This window comes from Dryobates pubescens, chromosome 17, assembly GCF_014839835.1.
Source record: "Dryobates pubescens isolate bDryPub1 chromosome 17, bDryPub1.pri, whole genome shotgun sequence".
Classification (NCBI taxonomy): Eukaryota; Metazoa; Chordata; class Aves; order Piciformes; family Picidae; genus Dryobates; species Dryobates pubescens.
Genome location: NC_071628.1, coordinates 10752842 through 10770175, shown reverse-complemented (window position 1 = coordinate 10770175; position 17334 = coordinate 10752842). Strand labels below are relative to the sequence as shown.

General features: G+C 45.7%; 1 protein-coding gene across 1 annotated transcript in view; it reads right to left on the bottom strand.

Moving 5' to 3' along the window:
- Window positions 1–443: 443 nt before the first annotated feature.
- Window positions 444–17334, bottom strand: part of CTDSPL2 (CTD small phosphatase like 2) — a 44790-nt gene continuing 27899 nt past the window's right edge. The window contains exons 4-13 of the mRNA XM_054169031.1: window positions 16444–16593; window positions 15364–15579; window positions 12925–13003; window positions 11614–11725; window positions 10657–10743; window positions 5885–5947; window positions 5692–5771; window positions 3107–3233; window positions 1538–1633; window positions 444–1040 (exon numbers count right to left, since the gene is read on the bottom strand). Coding sequence (XP_054025006.1) covers window positions 975–1040; window positions 1538–1633; window positions 3107–3233; window positions 5692–5771; window positions 5885–5947; window positions 10657–10743; window positions 11614–11725; window positions 12925–13003; window positions 15364–15579; window positions 16444–16593 — 1076 coding nt within the window. The 3' untranslated portion in view covers window positions 444–974. The remainder of the gene's footprint in view (window positions 1041–1537; window positions 1634–3106; window positions 3234–5691; window positions 5772–5884; window positions 5948–10656; window positions 10744–11613; window positions 11726–12924; window positions 13004–15363; window positions 15580–16443; window positions 16594–17334) is intronic.

Genomic DNA, 17334 nt, shown 5'->3' with positions numbered 1-17334 from the left:
GGGAAAAAAGGGAAAAAGAAACAAAGAGGGGGGAAAAAAGGGAAAAAGAAACAAAGAGGGGGGAAAAAAGGGAAAAAGAAACAAAGAGGGGGGAAAAAGGGAAAGAGAAACAAAGAGGGGGGAAAAAAGGGAAAGAGAAACAAAGAGGGGGGAAAAAAGGGAAAGAGAAACAAAGAGGGGGGAAAAAAGGGAAAGAGAAACAAAGAGGGGGAAAAAAGGGAAAGAGAAACAAAGAGGGGAAAAAAAGAGAAAAAGAAACAAAGAGGGGGAAAAGATAAAATAAAATATAAACTCAACTGAAAGTAGTGCCTCGACTAAAAGGAATGCATAATGAAATGCTAATCTAATACAGGTCAAAAGAGGAAAAAAAAGGCAAAAGGAAAAAGAATAATAATTAAAAAAAAATAAAAAGGTTATAAACCTTAACAGGATTAAAAAAGTAAAATAAATCCAAACAACTTTTACTGGCCATTCCTGTTGAAATGAGAATCTTAAAAGTAACAGAACAGTGGCTACAAGACCCACTTAGAGCACCGAACAGAGAGAAAACAAAGAGTCCATTTTCAATCTCTGTTATATCAGAAAATCCTGTGTTTCAACAGGTCAAACTGCTGGTGGTGGCAGGAACAGAATTCTTTATAAACTGCAGATGTCCTGGACATTAACATAAAAAAAGGATAATAAATTGTTGGTTTGTTGTTGTTCTGTGTTTTGTTTTCTTTTCTCTTCCTTGGAGTTGCACTAGTTCTAAAGACTTTTCTGCTCTAGCCTACCTACTGTATTGTACTGAATGGATTCCATCTCAGAGAGAGAGTCTCTTTCTGTAACCCTTGATTATTGTTGGGCACCAAAGATAAGAAAAGCAAGACGGGGTACAAAAATGCAAAATTTCAACAGTAATGGCAATGTTTTGTGTCAGTCCAAAAAAAGGGTCCTGCATTTTTCTCCCCCTTCAGTCACGGGGCAAAAAGGCTTTAGTCGGGGGGTAGCAAGTCATGCAAGCGAAATCTGTCTCTGATGTGAGGCCGGACATCTTCGTTCTGTAGGGGGACAAAAAAGGGGCAGGTTTTAGGAGAGTGAACACACCTACAAGTCAAGGCTTTAAGTGGGGCAGTTTTCTAGTGCTGCTGTTTTCACACAACAAAATATAAACCAGGAATGTGTGTCAGTAGGAGACACTCACAGCCATAGCTACACAACCCCCACAGCGATTCAGCCAGCGATGGGCATTATTTAATCTAAAGGCCTCCAGGGTGTCAGTTTCATTCTACAAGGTGTGCCAATTCTCCTCTTCGTGACCAAAAGCAGTTAGAAATGACTGTCTGCTGTTTGCTGCCTAACTAAGTCCTGCTGCTGCTTCGAAATGCTGCCCAGAGAAGCCTTTGCAAAGAGACATGCACAACTTTCAGCAGTCTGCAGCTGACTCAGGAGTAATAAAAATCAACCTTAAAGTCTCTGAAAATCCTTAAAAAAAACAAACCAACCCTAACATTGTTGGGCAGTGGGTAGGGAAGAGCCCCATGAAGGAGTCACTTACCAGCTCTACAAGTTTCTCCAGAAATGGAATCAATTTTAGGAGTTCATTGTCATTTTTATCCATGAACCAGCTTTCTATAGGAATTCCATTTGAAAGCTGAAGGAAAACAAAACCCGCCATCAACACACCGTTTACACTTCATTTATCTCCACTCAAGACTTCTGAAATAGCTTTTTTTTTTTTAAGGGGGGGGTGGTGGAAAAATGATGTTTCCAAGCCAGAGTTTATAAATGTGGATTCTCCCTCTACAGGTTGTAGTAAAATTCTCTTCCAAGAGGTCTCTGTCCTTTACATACAGCTCCATAAAAACCTCCACATCAAAGCTGCGACAAAAGCAGCTCTGAAAGTTCTGCTGAATGGGGAAGTGTTGGGACTTGGAGAGCATTTTATGGCTAAACACACACAGAACCCAACTGTGCTCTGGCAAATGAGGCAAACTGGGGTTTGGATTTTTGTTCTTTAAGGTAGGTGAGATGCTGGAGACCACACTCCACACTTATCTACACAACTCTGGGAAAACTGACCCCACAGAGTGTGGCTTGGGAACATCCCAGCAAAAGCAGTTGTCACCCCTGTGCCATTTCAGCCAGTGATCTCTTAATCTAAAGAGTGGGGGGAAAGAGGATGGGGCCAGACTCAGCGGTGCCCAGTGACAGGACATGAGCACAAACTGGAAGTCAGGAGATTCCATCTGAACAGGAGGAGAAAATTCTTTGGTGTGAGGGTGCTGGAGCCCTGGAGCAGGCTGCCCAGAGCGGCTGGGGAGTCTCCTTGTCTGGAGAGCTTCCAACCCCCCTGGCCATTGTGATTCTGGACAAACTGCTGTGGGTACTCCTGCTTTAGCAGGGGGGGCTGGACTGGGTCATCTCCAGAGGTCCCTTGCACAGCCCCCTATGGTCTGATTTCATGTTTCACTAGCATTAAAAGAATCATAGAATGTTAGGGGTTGGAAGCGACCTCCAGAGATTGAGTCCGACCCCTCTACTAGAACAGGATCGCCAAGGGCAGGTCCTACAGGAACACATCCAGACAGATCTTGAAAGTCTCTAGAGAAGGAGAAATCCACAGAGTCCAAGTCACAGACCCGGTGGACTGGTGGTTTCTTTAGTAAATCTGCCTGGTTTTACAGTGTGGTCATTGTAAGAAGTCCCTCAGTTTGCACTCAATCAGCTCTTCCCAAAAAGAAGAGAAAAATCAAGGAAACCCGAGTGATTGGCACAGTTTGCTTTGTAAACTGAAATACAACTCCTGAAGAAGTTAAATAAAAATGCAGTGTTACACTGTCTTCTGAGGGAAGAAGTGAACACTTTCTGCCCCTTGAGGGCTGTCCAGGCCTGGCCCTGGCTGCCCAGGGCAGCAGTGGAGTTCCCATCCCTGGAGGGGTTTCAAAGCCATGGAGATGTGGTGTCGAGGGCCACGGTTTGGTGGTGACCTGGCAGTGCTGGGCTAATGGTTAGGAAGGACTCTGTGATCCTTAAATCTTTCCCAACCCAAACACCTTTCCACTATTCCATGATTTGGGAAGTTTTTTAGCCACTGCTGAGGTCAGCAGCCTGCTCCTAGCCGTACCTGGTAAGCAAAGGCTTGCGGTGAGTTGTCGATGATGATGGTTTTGGACAGGTCTCTTCCTAGGATGTTTAGGTCCTTGATGTAGTTTCCTTGCACGCAAACACAATGCTCACGGAAAAGTCGATGCCTGTGGTTAAGAGAAACCACCTCATTAACGAGACTAATTACAGCACTGACACTGCAGATGGAGAAAGGAAAGTTCACCCTCCTCATCTATTCCCTTTTCCCATTCTCTTCTGGGCTTTTGGCTGATGGAATTACTAGTTAAGGTGGTTTTATAGTAACAGATGTCAGCTGCTTGTGTTGAAAGAGAAAAGCTTGTCTCAGATCTAGCCCTTGTCAACAGGGTCTTGCTTTGTCACCCTTTTTTGCAGACACAGGATCACAGGATGTTAAGGGTTGGAAGGGACCTCCAGAGATTGAGTCCAAACCCCCCTGCCAGAGCAGGATCACATAACATTATAATCGAGTGCAGCTCCTGAAATGATGTTGCAAGATTCTAAGATCAGAGATGAATTTTGCACAGGAGTCAGTTTCTTGGGGTTTCTTATCCTTTCATTTTGTTCCAGCAGTTAGAACACAGGGCTTCTGCATGTTATAACACAAGGTAGGGGAAGAAATGTTTCCTTTTTATGTTTGTAATTAACCTATTTCAGTTATTAGAGCTGGGGGTGTGCGTGTGGGGGGAAGCCCGGAGGCCAAAACATTCCAACAACTCCTTCCTTTCCAATTAGCCTACTCCCTTTTAATTTATTACAGAAGAAATGGATGGAGAGACTGAAAGGACTCAGATTAAAACCAAAAAAACCCAAACCCAAGGCCCACTTCATGGAATATCTGAAAACTAAGTTGTAGAGAGCTGGAGAGTTTGACAGAGTCCCACTCCAGTGTCCTTCCTTGGAGGCTGCTTGTCTTTTTCTAGGAAGTTTTGGGCAGCTGCACACAGGGAGCTTTGTTTCACAGCAGGGTTGAGTTCCCAACGTTGCTGCAGAGGAAAATGAGCTGAGTGAGTTCATCTAGAGGGCCTGAGTCACAGGTGTGGAGTGCTGACAAGTCCACCTTTAGGCTAATGTCAAAACTCATCATGCCTCGATGGCAGCTTTTTACTGCTACGTGAATCACAGCTACATTCCTGCATCACATTCATCTTTCTGCTAATTCTTACAGCACTGTTAGGCTGGGTGTGACTCCTTCCTGGCCCTAACACAGTGTCAGCAGTCCTGAACCACATGGATTGGGTTCCTGCAGAAAGGTTTTCAGACCGGTTTGCTGGAAGTGAGAGGCCTCGAGCACAAGCCCTACAAGGAGAGGCTGAGGGAGCTGGGATTGTTTAGCCTGGAGAAGAGGAGGCTCAGGGGAGACCTTCTTGCTCTCTACAACTACCTGAAGGGAGGTTGCAGCCAGGAGGAGGTTGGTCTCTTCTCTCAGACAACCAGCATCAGAACAAGAGGACACAGTCTCAGGCTGTGCCAGGGGAAGTTTAGGCTCCAGGTGAGGAGAAAGTTCTCCACAGAGAGAGTTGTTAGCCATTGGAATGTGCTGCCCAGGGAGGTGGTGGAGTCACCATCCCTGGAGGTGTTCAAGAGGGGATTGGAGGTGGCACTTGGTGCCGTGGTTTAGCACTCATGATGTCTTGGGTGACAGGTTGGACTTGATGTTCTCTCAGATCTATTCCAACCTTATGGATTCTATGATTCTAAGTGCAAACAGTGCTTTTGGACACGTCCTGTGTGGCCTCTGATTCAGCTGGGCTCAGATACTCAGCCATGAAAGGATTTGCAAGTCTATTCTGTTTGGCTGTTGAGTGAGTGGTGAGGAAGCTTACCAAAGCCAAAGGAGGTTGCCGTTGTGTTTGTCACAAAAACAAGCAAAAGGATGAGTGTTCCTGGATGGAAACTAGTGAAGAGTTTATGCTCTTAGGGAAAATGGGTTCTGGCATGCCTCAATTACCACATGAAAACAAGGCTGCAACCTCTGGCTCAGAGGAAGCAGGAACCTTGTTATGTGTGGAAAGAAAATGCAGTTTTCATTGAAGAATGCTAGGATAAAATGGTGCAGGGAAGAGCTTTGCCAGGGATGTCCCAGGCACAGAATCCATACAGCTCAGCTCTGACCAGGGAGCTGTTTACTACCCTTAGTGGAACACCCTGTGTAGGGGTGAATCCCTGAGAAGATTCCTGCCCACCTACCACAGCTCATCTTCCAGATGAGAGTAACAGAAAGAATCTCATCTGGGAGAATTTCTTTGTGCTTTAAGGAACTGTCCTTGAGAAATGCCAATCACTTCCAAACACAGCTCAGGAGTAAGGAGAGAAATGGAAATTCAACACAACTGCACTCTAAATCCCACCAACTGTTTTGTGATGGCATAAGAAATGAACCTCTGCTGGTTGCACAGATAACACTCAAAATTCATAGACAATACGTTCAATTTCCATAGCTGACAAGAAACCTAATGCTCAGTTTAGGTTCACAGTGTGGATTCCCAGGCAGCTCAAGCACAGCTTTGGGACCCAAGAGTGCACTTCCTGCATCACCTTTGTTAGCAAGCAGCACTTGTTTACAACAGAGTCTCCGGGTTTTACCTGACCAGCTGCTTTTTAGGGTCTAGAATGTTCAATAACTTGTCTGCATACACCTTCTTAGAAGCAGTAAAAAGAATGATCTGTAGGTGAAAGGAAAAAAAAAAAGAAGAAAAAAAGGAATTATTTTAGATACAAGTGTGTAAATATCAGTCAAAGAGGTTGAGAAGTAGTGTCTGATGGGGTCTTCTTTTACCTCATAAATCTGAGACATACGTTCCAGGAATTCTCGGAAGAACGGCCTTAACCGGACGTAGACCTGAAGCAGAGAAGGACTTCAGTAAAGACCCAAAGCACTGCAGCTGTCACCCACACCCCCCAACAAGTACCACTTGGTACAAAATGAGGTCAAAATGAGTATTGGGGATAAAATGAACAGCAAATATTAAACTTCCTGCAGGGCAACAGCTTAATTAAACCACCACTAAAGCTACGCGGCAGGCTGAGCAGCTCAACGGGTAGGATGATGAAATGAGGGCCAAGAAATTTACAGGAAAAATCTGCTGGGGTTAGGAATGACTTCAGGGAACAGCTGAATGACACCTGAAGAAAAACAATGAAACTGGCTACTTTGAGTAAACACTGTGAACCAGGTTTCACCAGCTGGACAGCATCAGTTCAACCACTAGAAAAGATAAACTGAAGAATCTCTTAAACTCTTCCACTAAAATTGAGTAGGGGAGGTCAGAAGGGATGACCAAAAAAAGAGGCTTCAGCCTTTCCCAAACTCCCATAAACTCAAGTAGAATAGAATAGACCAGGCCAGGTTGGAAGAGACCTTCAAGATCATCATGTCCAACCTATCATCCAACACCACCTAATCGACTAACCCATGGCACCAAGCACCCCATCAAGTCTCCTCCTAAACACCTCCAATGATGGTGACTCCACAAGCACAGAACTGCACATATGCAGAAATTATTCCCTGCAAAAACCCATGCATAACACATGGAGAGCCTCTGCAAAGTCTTTTGGTGGTTCTGGGTTGGTTGTTGGTTTCTCTCTTCCCGAGATGAGCATCAGCACCTCATCAGCTCAGTGGCAACCAAATCAAAATGGTCATTCAATGCCTTCCTTGCTCAAAGCACAAGAGGTTAATGCTTTGAAGATGGGATGGGAAGGAAGTGTTCTTCCTTGCCTGCAGTGAAAGTTTAGACATTAGGAGGAAGCTCTTTACAATGAGAGGGGTAAAATACTGGAACAGGTTGCCCAGGGATGTGGTTAAGGCCCCATCCCTGGAGATGTTCAAAATCAGAGTTGATGCGGCCCTGAACAGCCTGATCCGGTTGGAAGTGTCCTTGATGACTGCAGGGAGGTTGGACAAGATGACCTCTGAGGGTCACTTCCAACCTGAAGGAATCTGTGAACCTGTTAAAATAAAACCCCAACCAGTTTTGGCTCCACTTGTAGCCAAAACCTCTGCAATTACCACCAGGACTGTCAATATACTTTTAAATCTCCACACCTGATGGTCTCACCATACCTTCAGGTGAAACCCAGAGACAGGTTAGTTAACTGGCCCAGGTGAAGCTACCTTACTCACAGCACTCTCCAGCATGGTGAGGCCCCCTGCCCAGCCTAGCTGAGCCTGGAGCATGCTGTACATCAGCACCAGGCTAAGGCAAATGCCAACTCATACCCAAACCATCCCTGAGAACCTGTGCAGCCAGCCTCAGTTCAGACTGCAGGACACACAGGATCCACCAAGCTGGGACTTGCTGCAGGCTTGACTGGCCCAGTCATTTCTGATTGCACCACGTCTCAAGTGACTCCAGGCAAGGACCAGCTCGCCACCAGACATAACTGCCTGAAGCACAGCCAGCTGGGGCTCTTCCAGGGGCAGAGGGACAATTCTAGAGTCTTCCCAAGCTAAGACCAGATTTCTTTGTGGATGCTGCCCAAGATACAAGAAAGCCTCCTGGCTTTCAGATCCAAAGCTTGGTGGCTTTGCTGTTATTTCTGAGAGAAAGGCTGTTTGAGTGGGAAGGGATCCTAAAGATCATCTAGCTCCAAACCCTTGCCATGGGCAGGGACACCTCCCACTAGAGCAGGCTGCTCAAGGCTCCATCCAGCCTGGCCTTGAACACCCCCAGGGAGGGGACATTCACAACCAGCATTGTTTGCTCATTCCACTGCAATAACCAAATAAAGCACCCAAGTTGGTGAGGGTAAGATGGAAAACTTGTAACTGTTCCAGCTGACCTGCAGAGCTCCAGATATCTTTCAAGGACCATGGAAGATCAAAGGGAATTATTCTGTGATAGATCCATAAAGATGCACTTCAGCTGAAGAGCTGAGTGAAAGCATCTGCCTGTTGGCTGTCTAAGGCCTGCTAGTGCAAGGAAGGTGCCCTCAAGTGAAACAGAGGGCAAGTTGATTGCATGTCTGGGATTTGAAGCCAGGCAACAGAACAAAACCTCTTTACCCAGAAAAAAAAGATCAATTTCTTTGCAAGATAAGCTGCTTACCTTATTATGTAAAGTAAAACATGTGCAAAGTCTAATGTCTGCAGCTGAACATTTCTTTCTGTTTTCCAGGCAGATGTAAGACAGCACTTAACAGATGTGGGATTCAAGGAAACTTCAGCTTTGCAAAGGCTATTTTCACTAAGTCCAAAGCTTAAACACTGCTACAATTTAGAGATCTTCATTATTTTCTTTTTGTCCAATAAAGAAAACACCAAGAAATTAATTGTCTTAAAAGCCTGGAATAAGCCAGAGCCATAGCACTTGATTCAGCCTGCAGATGGGTGAGGAGAGGGAAATGCTGTGAAGCCAGGCTCTCATTTCACAGATTCACAGAATGGTTTGGGCTGGAAGAGACCTTGAAGATTATCTCATTCCAGCCCCATTTGCAGTATTAGATTTAATGTGAGTAAGATATTCAGCAGGAAATTTGGCACTGAGCTGCTTTCTACTCTTAAGAAATAATTAGTAGATAATTGGCAAATGCTGCTGGAAAACCTACCCAAGAGTGGTCCATATTTTGACACTAATGGAGAGCTCCTTCAGAAAGGTCTCCTCCACATCTAGCATTGTTTTCTGTGGGCTCTGTTATGCAATACTTTAAATATAGTAACTTGCTGACTTTCCTTCACTCAGCTTAGTGTCTGCTTCTCTGTTGCCAGCTGAAATTGCTTTCAAGACGTGAAGTTAATCCAGGAGGATGATACCAGAGGTGATGGCCAAACTGATAAGCAAAATATCCCACATTTTAAATGCTCATGGATAGCTCACCACTGCCCCAAAATGCTAGGGAGGGTGTGAAACACCTGCAAGCTTCAACTGTTATGGATTCATAGAATGGTTTGGACTGGAAGGGACCTTGAAGATCATCTAATTCCAACCCCCTGGCATTGGCAGGGACACCTCCCATTAAACCAGGTTGCTCAAGGCCTCTGTTATCACAGATTATTTGTCTTTTTACATATTATACCCTAGTTAAACATGAACTTAATTGTATCCTTTAAATATTTATCTTGCTTATTAGCTGTTATCTAGTAAGAGGGGACTGTTTTGTCTAGTGTGATGTAAACCCAGCAATAGAGTGTAGTGATCAGAGAGGGCAGGAGACTCTCACACCTGCAAGGAGCTGTTCCTTGGCAAACCCAGGCTTGAGTCTAGAGAGAGCTAAGAGGACACTGACCCAGGACCCACACAGTAACTGGGCCTTCTCAAGGGTTTATAGGCTTGTGTGCAATGCTGGTCAGTAACACTTCACAAATACTCTAACTCAGTCTTTCCATTGACTTCAGTTCCCTAAAGGCAAGATCCTGGTTAGATCTCAGCACAAAAGTGCAGTCAGAAGAAGGCCCACAGGCAGAGGCAGAAAATACTCAGATTATACTGAGATCTCTTAAGAGAAGGAAGGAAAAGTAAAAGGAAAAGTAAACCCTCCTGATTCTGGGAGCAGTGCCAAGAACCTCCAAAGAACTAAATTCAAGGCTCCTTCTGAGTTCAGCCTGGAGGAAACTGTGTAGGACCAGGTGACCCTCAGGGTCCCTTCCAACCTGGCATTCTGTAACTCTGTGATGGTTATCACCAAATAGGAGATAAGATAAAGCCATGTTTAAAAGTGATTTCAGCTTCTCAGATTCCAAGAGGTTTAATGTGGAACAGTGAAGAAAACTTTTTGAACATCAGGAAGAACACCTGGGCAAGTGTCCTTTTAAGGTGCCTGATGACCTAGCTCATTCTCCAAAGGCACTACAGTGGGGACTGATCTCATACAAGCTACATGGTGGAGCAGCTGTTCCTGCTCGCAGGTCCATCACACAAAAGGATCTCAGAACAACAGCCTGAGTCAGTGTGGCACCTTTGGTAGTTGGAAGAGTTCCTCCTTCCAATGCTGGTTTCTCCATGGTATGTCAGTGTAAATCACACACAACTCACAACATCTCTGAAAGCAGAACAAAACCCAAAGTCTAGCAGTCTCCACAAGATGATCCAAAAAGTCACTCTGAGAACTCAGCAGACTCTGGGAGTAAAGAGGTAGAACTGGCACCGGTGAAGTGCACAGCAAGACCAACAACCAAGCCAGAAAGTAGGTAGTGCCAGGCTCTGAAGATGTCTCTACACAGAAATGGTAACCAGTGTGGATTGGTTTTGCTATCAAGGGAAGAAAGTGGCTGAACCATCAATGTTCCTGCCTCCACCCTCTGGTAAGAAGATAAGTTGCTGCAGAGATCATGCACAGCTCTTAAAATGGACTTGTTGACCAACATCCATCAACATTTCCACCAGTAATCAGTGACCACCATCCCTGTGTTGCAACACAGAGTGCTCCACAGGAATCCTGTCACAGGTCATCCACCTGGCAAAGTCTGACACCTACAGTTTATAACCCCAGCAGCTGTGAAATGCCAGACACTTGCTTATCTCTCTCTAAACAAGGGGAGAACAAACACACAGAGCAAGAATTGCCATGGCAAACAAATCAAAAGGTTGATTTTGTTGTTGTTATCTTTACCTGGTAAATGACATCTTGAAAAAGAACTGGAAAGGTGAGTGCAGCATCTTCTAACTCATTCAGACTACAGTGCACTAGTGTTTCATCCTAGTGGAAAGGAAAAGATGGTGTAAGAAAAACAAAGAAAAGGCTGCAAAAAAAGGCAAAAGTAGCTGTTTGCTGGATCTTCATGCTCATTTGAAGGCAGGTTTAGCTAGTTTAGAACATTTACTTCTGTGCAAGTGCTCTCAAATTTGAAGAGGAATTCTTAGAAGGAATGAAACACTTCATTATTCTTGCAGTTTCATTTAGAATGGTGAGCTAGGGGCAGAATTAGGAGGAGATATTTTAACTGTGTAGGCTCTCCTGTCATCCAGCTCAAAGCTGCATCTGTCAGACTGAGTGATCTCTCCCTTCAGATGGCCACTAGAGGACAACTCAGCTGATAGTGGCCATGATAAAGTAATGTTCCTGACATCACCAACAGGGTCTGAAACCACTTCTCAAACACAGAGACTAAAAGAAATTACTCTTATTATTACTACTACTTTATTTATTATTATTATCTAGTTACAAATGGGTTTACACCCTCTTACAATGGTCCAAGAATCAAAAGCTTCATTCTTGACCAGTCCTGGATGTAAGACATACAGAGCTGGAGGGATTTTCCTGTTTGTTCCATCTCATTTTTTTCCACAGTGGGGGACAAAAACCCCAAAAAACCAGTGAGGGGGGACAGATAACTCTTTGTCTGAGATGAGAAAAAAAATGTGATGCTTTGGCTTTTGAACAGGATGTGAAGTATTCCAACAACACAGCAAGCATTCTGTGTTTGCCAATATTGATTTTTCTTTAATGAAGACTGCAACTGAAAATACTGCAAATTGTGTAACACTCAACAAGGCCTTTTTGGTTACTAATTCCAGCAACCATCAAAACAAAGGAAATGCTGCACCCTCCTGCTTTGAGGATATTTACCAAGTCTAGAACTAATGAGAACTCTGGTGTGCTTCTTGTTTTCAGTGGAAGAGCTGGCTTCCTGTTCAGTTGTTCTTCTGTTAGTGGTGGAACATGCTTGATGAAATAGTATCTGAAAAAGAGACAGATTTTGCTGGAGAAATCATAGAATCATTGAAGGGTTTGGGTTGGAAGGGACCTTAAAGATCATCCAGCTCCAATCCCCTGCCGTGGGCAGGGACACCTTCCACTAGAGCAGGCTGATCAAGATTTCATCCAACCTGGCCTTAAACACCTCCAGGGAGGGGGCATCCACGACCTCCCTGGGCAACCTGTTCCAGTGTCTCACCACCCTCACTCTAACAAATTTCTTCCTAATATCCAGTCTCAATCTCCCCTCTTCCAGCTCAAAGTCATTGCTCCTCATCCTGCCACTGCAAGCCCTTGTAAAAAGTCCCTTCCCAGCCCTCCTGTAAGCCCCCTTCAGGTACTGGAAGGCCACTATTAGGTCTCCCTGGAGCCTTCTCTTCTCCAGGCTGAACTGCCCCAACTCTCTTCCTGTCCCTACAGGGGAGGTTCTCCAGCCCTCTCAATCTTCATAGCCCCCTCTGGACCCACTACAGCATCTCAATGTCCTTCATATGCTGGGAGTCCCAGAAATGGACACTTTGCTCCAGATGGGGTCTCACCAGAGCAGAGCAGAGCAGAGGGGCAGAGTCACCTCCCTTGTCCTGCTGGTCACACTTTTTTTGACACAACCCAGCCTTGTGGGCTGCCAGCAACCACTGCCAGCTCATGTAGAGTTTTTGTCAACTGACAACCCCAAATCCTTCTCCTCAAGACTGCTCTCAAGCCATTCCTCACCCCAGCCTGGATTTGTGCTTGAGACTGCCCAGACCCAGGTGCAGGACCTTGCACTTAGGCTTGCTGAACTTCATGAGGTTGGCTTGGACCCAGGTCTCCAGTCTGTCCAAGTCCCTCTGGATGGCATCCCTTCCTTCCAGCATGTCAACCACACTACAGAGTTTGGTGTCATCTGCAAACTTGCTGAGGGTGCCTCAATCCCACTGTCCATGTCACTAACAAAGACGTAGCCACACTACTGAGCTGGTAAAGGTTGTAGCCTGACTTCATATTTCAAACGTCTCAGGGCTGCACAAGAAGTATCTTGACACCCCCTGCCCCCCCAGTCAACACACACTTGTTTGTTTTGAAAAGAGCTTTTGGAATTCATTTCTGTACCATCAAAATGTTTCAAGTGAAAGAAGACAGTCTGAACCCCACTCCCAAAATGATCACTGGACTGTTTGCAGCCCAAAGGTTAGCACTTACGGATCAAAGACTTCCCAGTCTTCCTCATAGGTGGCTTCTGCATGGGCTGATGAGTAGCCACTGTCTGGGGACACTGGTGCTAAAATGCAACAAAAATGACCAAAACAACAACAAAATTAAAACAACAATCCACAAGTCCTGGTCTCATCAGTGCACTTTCTAACTGTGACAATTTGTGCTTGATACTTGAGTGCCTCAAAACCCAGAGAATGACAGAGTGGCAGCTTGGAAAGGACCCCAGGGATCATCTGGCCTGACCTTTCTAGGAGATAGTGGAGCTGAAATGAGCTGGCCCAGCACCCTGCCAAGATATGAGCCTTAAAACTGAGTAATGCAGGGAAATCCACCACTTCCCTTGGGAGATGATTCTAATGTCCAACTGTTCTCATGTGGAAAAATGGTCTGGATTCTAATTTCCCTTCAGGCTCCCCTGTGTGCCTTCATGTTTCCTCTTGAAATAGCCTGCAGAGCTCCTCAGGAAGGGCCTGATGTCACCTTGTGCTACAGAACTTCATGGCCTGGCCAAACCGCAGTGTTGGATTCCCAGCAGACATCTGGGAAGTTGAAATCTCCCAGCAGAACAAAAGGCAGTCATTGTGAAACCTCTTGCAGATGCCTGCAGAGTGCTTCATCAGCCTCATCATCTTCACTGGATGAGCTGCAACAGACTCCCACCACAGCATCTGCCCTTCCTTTTTACCCGGAGACCTTCACCCTGACCATCACCACCGCTGAGCATCAGGCAGTCACATCTCTCCCTGACACAGGGCCACCCCACCACATCTCCTTCCTTGCCTGTCCCTTCTGAAGAGCTGGGATCCATCTACAGCAGCACTCCAGTCATGACACTTGTCCCATGTCTCAGGATGGCTACTATGTCATAGATGCCTCGCAGCACAATGGGCTCCAGTTCCTCCTCCTTGTGACCCGTGCTGCACGCACTGGTGTAGATTCACTGCAGCTGAGCTCGTGGGCTCACCACCTTTTTAGGGAGTGTGACCCCAGTGCCTAGATTCACAGAATGCTTTGGGTTGGAAGGGACCTTAAAGATCATCCGGTTCCAACACCCTGCTATGGGCAGGGACACCTTCCACTAGACCAGGTTGCTAAAGGCCTCATCCAACCTGGCCTTGAACACCTTTAGGGAGGGGGCATCCATGACCTCCCTGGGCAACCTGTTCCAGTGTCTTACCACCCTCACTGTAAAGAATTTCTTCCTGATCTCCAGTCTAAATCTGCCCTCTTCCAGCTTCAATCCACTGCCCTTCATCCTCTCACTACAAGCCCTTGTAAACCCCACTTCCCACCAGAGAACTAGGTTACCTTGTTCTGAAACAAGGCAACAGCACAGATCAGAAGGTATGGATTAGACCTGTGAATCACAGCAGCCCTTTTGCTTAAAGGTTAAACCTCCTTCCTCAAAAGGAGTCCTCCAAAACCTCAATATTACCTACCAACCAATGTTTTGAGGGCCTAGGGAGGACGTAGACAACAGTTAACAGTTTGATGCTGCTCATTCACAAAGAGAAACTGAATTTTACAGAACTGTTGAGGTTGGAAGAGACCTTTGAGATCATGAAGTCCAACTGCTTGCCTAGAGCTCACAATCTCACCACTACTGCTGAGCTACTGCCACTGACCCACATCCCTCAGCACTACATCCACACAGCTTTTAAACACCCCCAGAGACAGTGACTCCACCACCTCCCCAGGCAGCCTGTTCCAATGCCTGAGAACCCTTTCTGGGAAGAAATGTTTCCTAATATGCAACCTGAACATCCCCTGGCACAACTTGAGGTCATTTCCTCTTGTCCTGTCACTTTTTGCATGTGAGATGAGACCCACATTCTGGATATTATTTTTATCAAAACAGATGCATGAGAAGGCTTTTGAAGAATTCTCCACATGTTAAGACAGGATCTAGCTGCTTCTTATTCACCTCCCCACATCATTCTAATACAAAGTATCATATTGTGGTTCATGGCTGGACTTGATCTCAAAGGTCTCTTCCAACCTCAACAATTCTGTGATTCCAGAAGGTGAGAGATTTCCCTTCCCTGATCAGCAAGCCTGGGGTGTGCATTTTTACTAGAGGGAGGGGGGGTCCAATATTAATAAAAATAGCTTTCTTCTGGAATCTATATACCAGGAATGGATGAAACTTGCCAAAAACTGTGGGTTTGGTGCAGCAAACAGGTTTGTCTATTCACAGCTTCCCAGACCACATCGGCTTGGAAGGGACCCTCAAAGGCTCATCTTAACCAACCCCCCCTACAGTCAGCAGGGACACCTCCAACTAGAGCAGGCTTCAGCCATCAAGCTGAGGATTGATACTGTCTGCCTGCCCCTAGAAAATGTGAAATATTAATTTAAACAAAATGCAGGTGCTGAGATTTCCCTGAAAGTCCCAGCTGCAGGCAGCCAGTGCACCTTCCTTACCTGTGAGCGGGGGCAGGTCACGGTCGCTTGCTTCCTCCACTTCTTCTAAGCCATTGTTGACAGCAGACCTGACCTGCACTGCTTGGCTTGTGTAAGCTGCTCCATTGGTTGACGTTGCAGTACTTGTGGTAATCTCATCTACCTGTTCCATATCAAGCTGTTTGACTATTTCTTCAGCTTCAACAGCCTGTCCTGGAGAGTCTGATCCTGATGTTCCTGAATGAAGAGTTCGGAACACTCACAGTTATGATGTTAGAATCACAGATCCATAGAGTGGCTTGAGTTGGAAGGGACAATGGCTTGACTTAGAAGGGACCTTAAAGATCATCCAATCCCAACACCCCTGCCACAGGCAGGGACACCTCCCACTAGACCAGGTTGCTCAAAGTCTCATCCATCCTGCTCTTAAACACTTGGTGAGAGCTGCTGGAGAGAGCGCTCTGCTCAGTGTGCCCCTGTGCTCACTGTGCTAAGACATCTGTTTTCCCCACCTCAGACAAAATCAGCTCCAGCAGCAGTTTGCAAGGGAATATGTGACAAAGCTTCAATGTTCTTCAAGTTTTGGTGTTTTGGTTTGGTTTTTTTAAGTTACCTTCTGGTTGGAAGAGACCTTTAAGATCATCTTCAAGCAGAGCTACCCATCAGAATGCTGCCAGTCATGATAAACCACCTAAAAAACCCTGCCAGAATAACTGAAGGTGGCTGCACTTGATTCACATTACTAAAACAAGGATCAAAACGAAGACTATGACCAATGCCTTTCATGTCTGGGATAAGGAACTTAATACCAATTATTTCTCAGTCTTCTTCCTCTGTGTGTTTTTGATTTCTTCTTTTTTTGTGTGTGTGTTTTTGCTTTATTTTCCCTCCCCCTCTATGAAAGCAATGTTCTAATGTACATAAATTTATGGCTGCTTGTATTCATAACCAATCCTTTAAGAATTAAGGAGCCCTTCGTCTGCTAACTCTTGGTCTGTAGGGCAGAAGCAGCAACTGCTCAAACCAGTTTTTTCTCCCCCCCCCCCCCCTCAGAACAACCCTATCATTCCCAGCTTTGCCCTCTTTAAAAAGGACACTCACCATTTTTGTTTGCTGGTGAAAAAAAATTGAAGACAGGAGAAAAAATGGTTCCCAGTAAGGTGGTTCGGGGGGGACTGCCAGGGGGAGGATTATCTTCCAGCTTCCCATTCTGCTTCACATGTTGGTTTGTCATTTCATAGCTTCCAGCTTCTGTCAAAGAGAAGTCAAGAGTTAGAACACCACACTTCTCTTTCTTAACAGTTTTTCTCCTTCAGTGGTGCTCTTTTTACTGTAGGATAGATCCCTCTTGTCCATGGTTCAACTTGGTTGACAAAAACAATTAGCCTAAGTAGTTAATATTAAAAACCCCAATAAAAGCCAGCACTGCAGTACTGACATGAGCCCAAAATGCCAATTGTCAGCACCACCTTAACAGCCCAGATTAGGAAGTGCTCATTGTTTATACCAAGGGTGCCCCAGGTTAACAAATAACAGCAGCTTAAATCCATCCAATAGGCTTGAGGATGGAAGGCTGTGAGCCTCCTTCTGTGAACCTCCTATGATGCTGTGAGCCCTTCCACAAGAGGTGGCAGTATCAGAGGGACTCCACTAGGTGGAAACCAGAACAAGTGGCAGTGGAACTTCAGTGGCTCAACTTCACCAGATCAAGGCCATGGTTTGTTATTCTCCACACAGACTCACGTGCAGAAACATAATCAGGAAGTAGAAGAGCTTTGAGTCGTTATGGCAGACAACAGAGGGCATAGAACTAAACAAGTCATAGACTCTAGACCTGCTCCAGCTCCTCAATGTCCTTGCCGGAGTAAGGGACCCAAAGCTGAACCCAGGATTCAAGGTGTGGCCTCACCAGTGCCCACTACAGGGCCACAATCCTTGCCCTGGTCCTGCTGGCCACACCATTGCTGATCCAGGTCAGGATGCTGGTGGCCT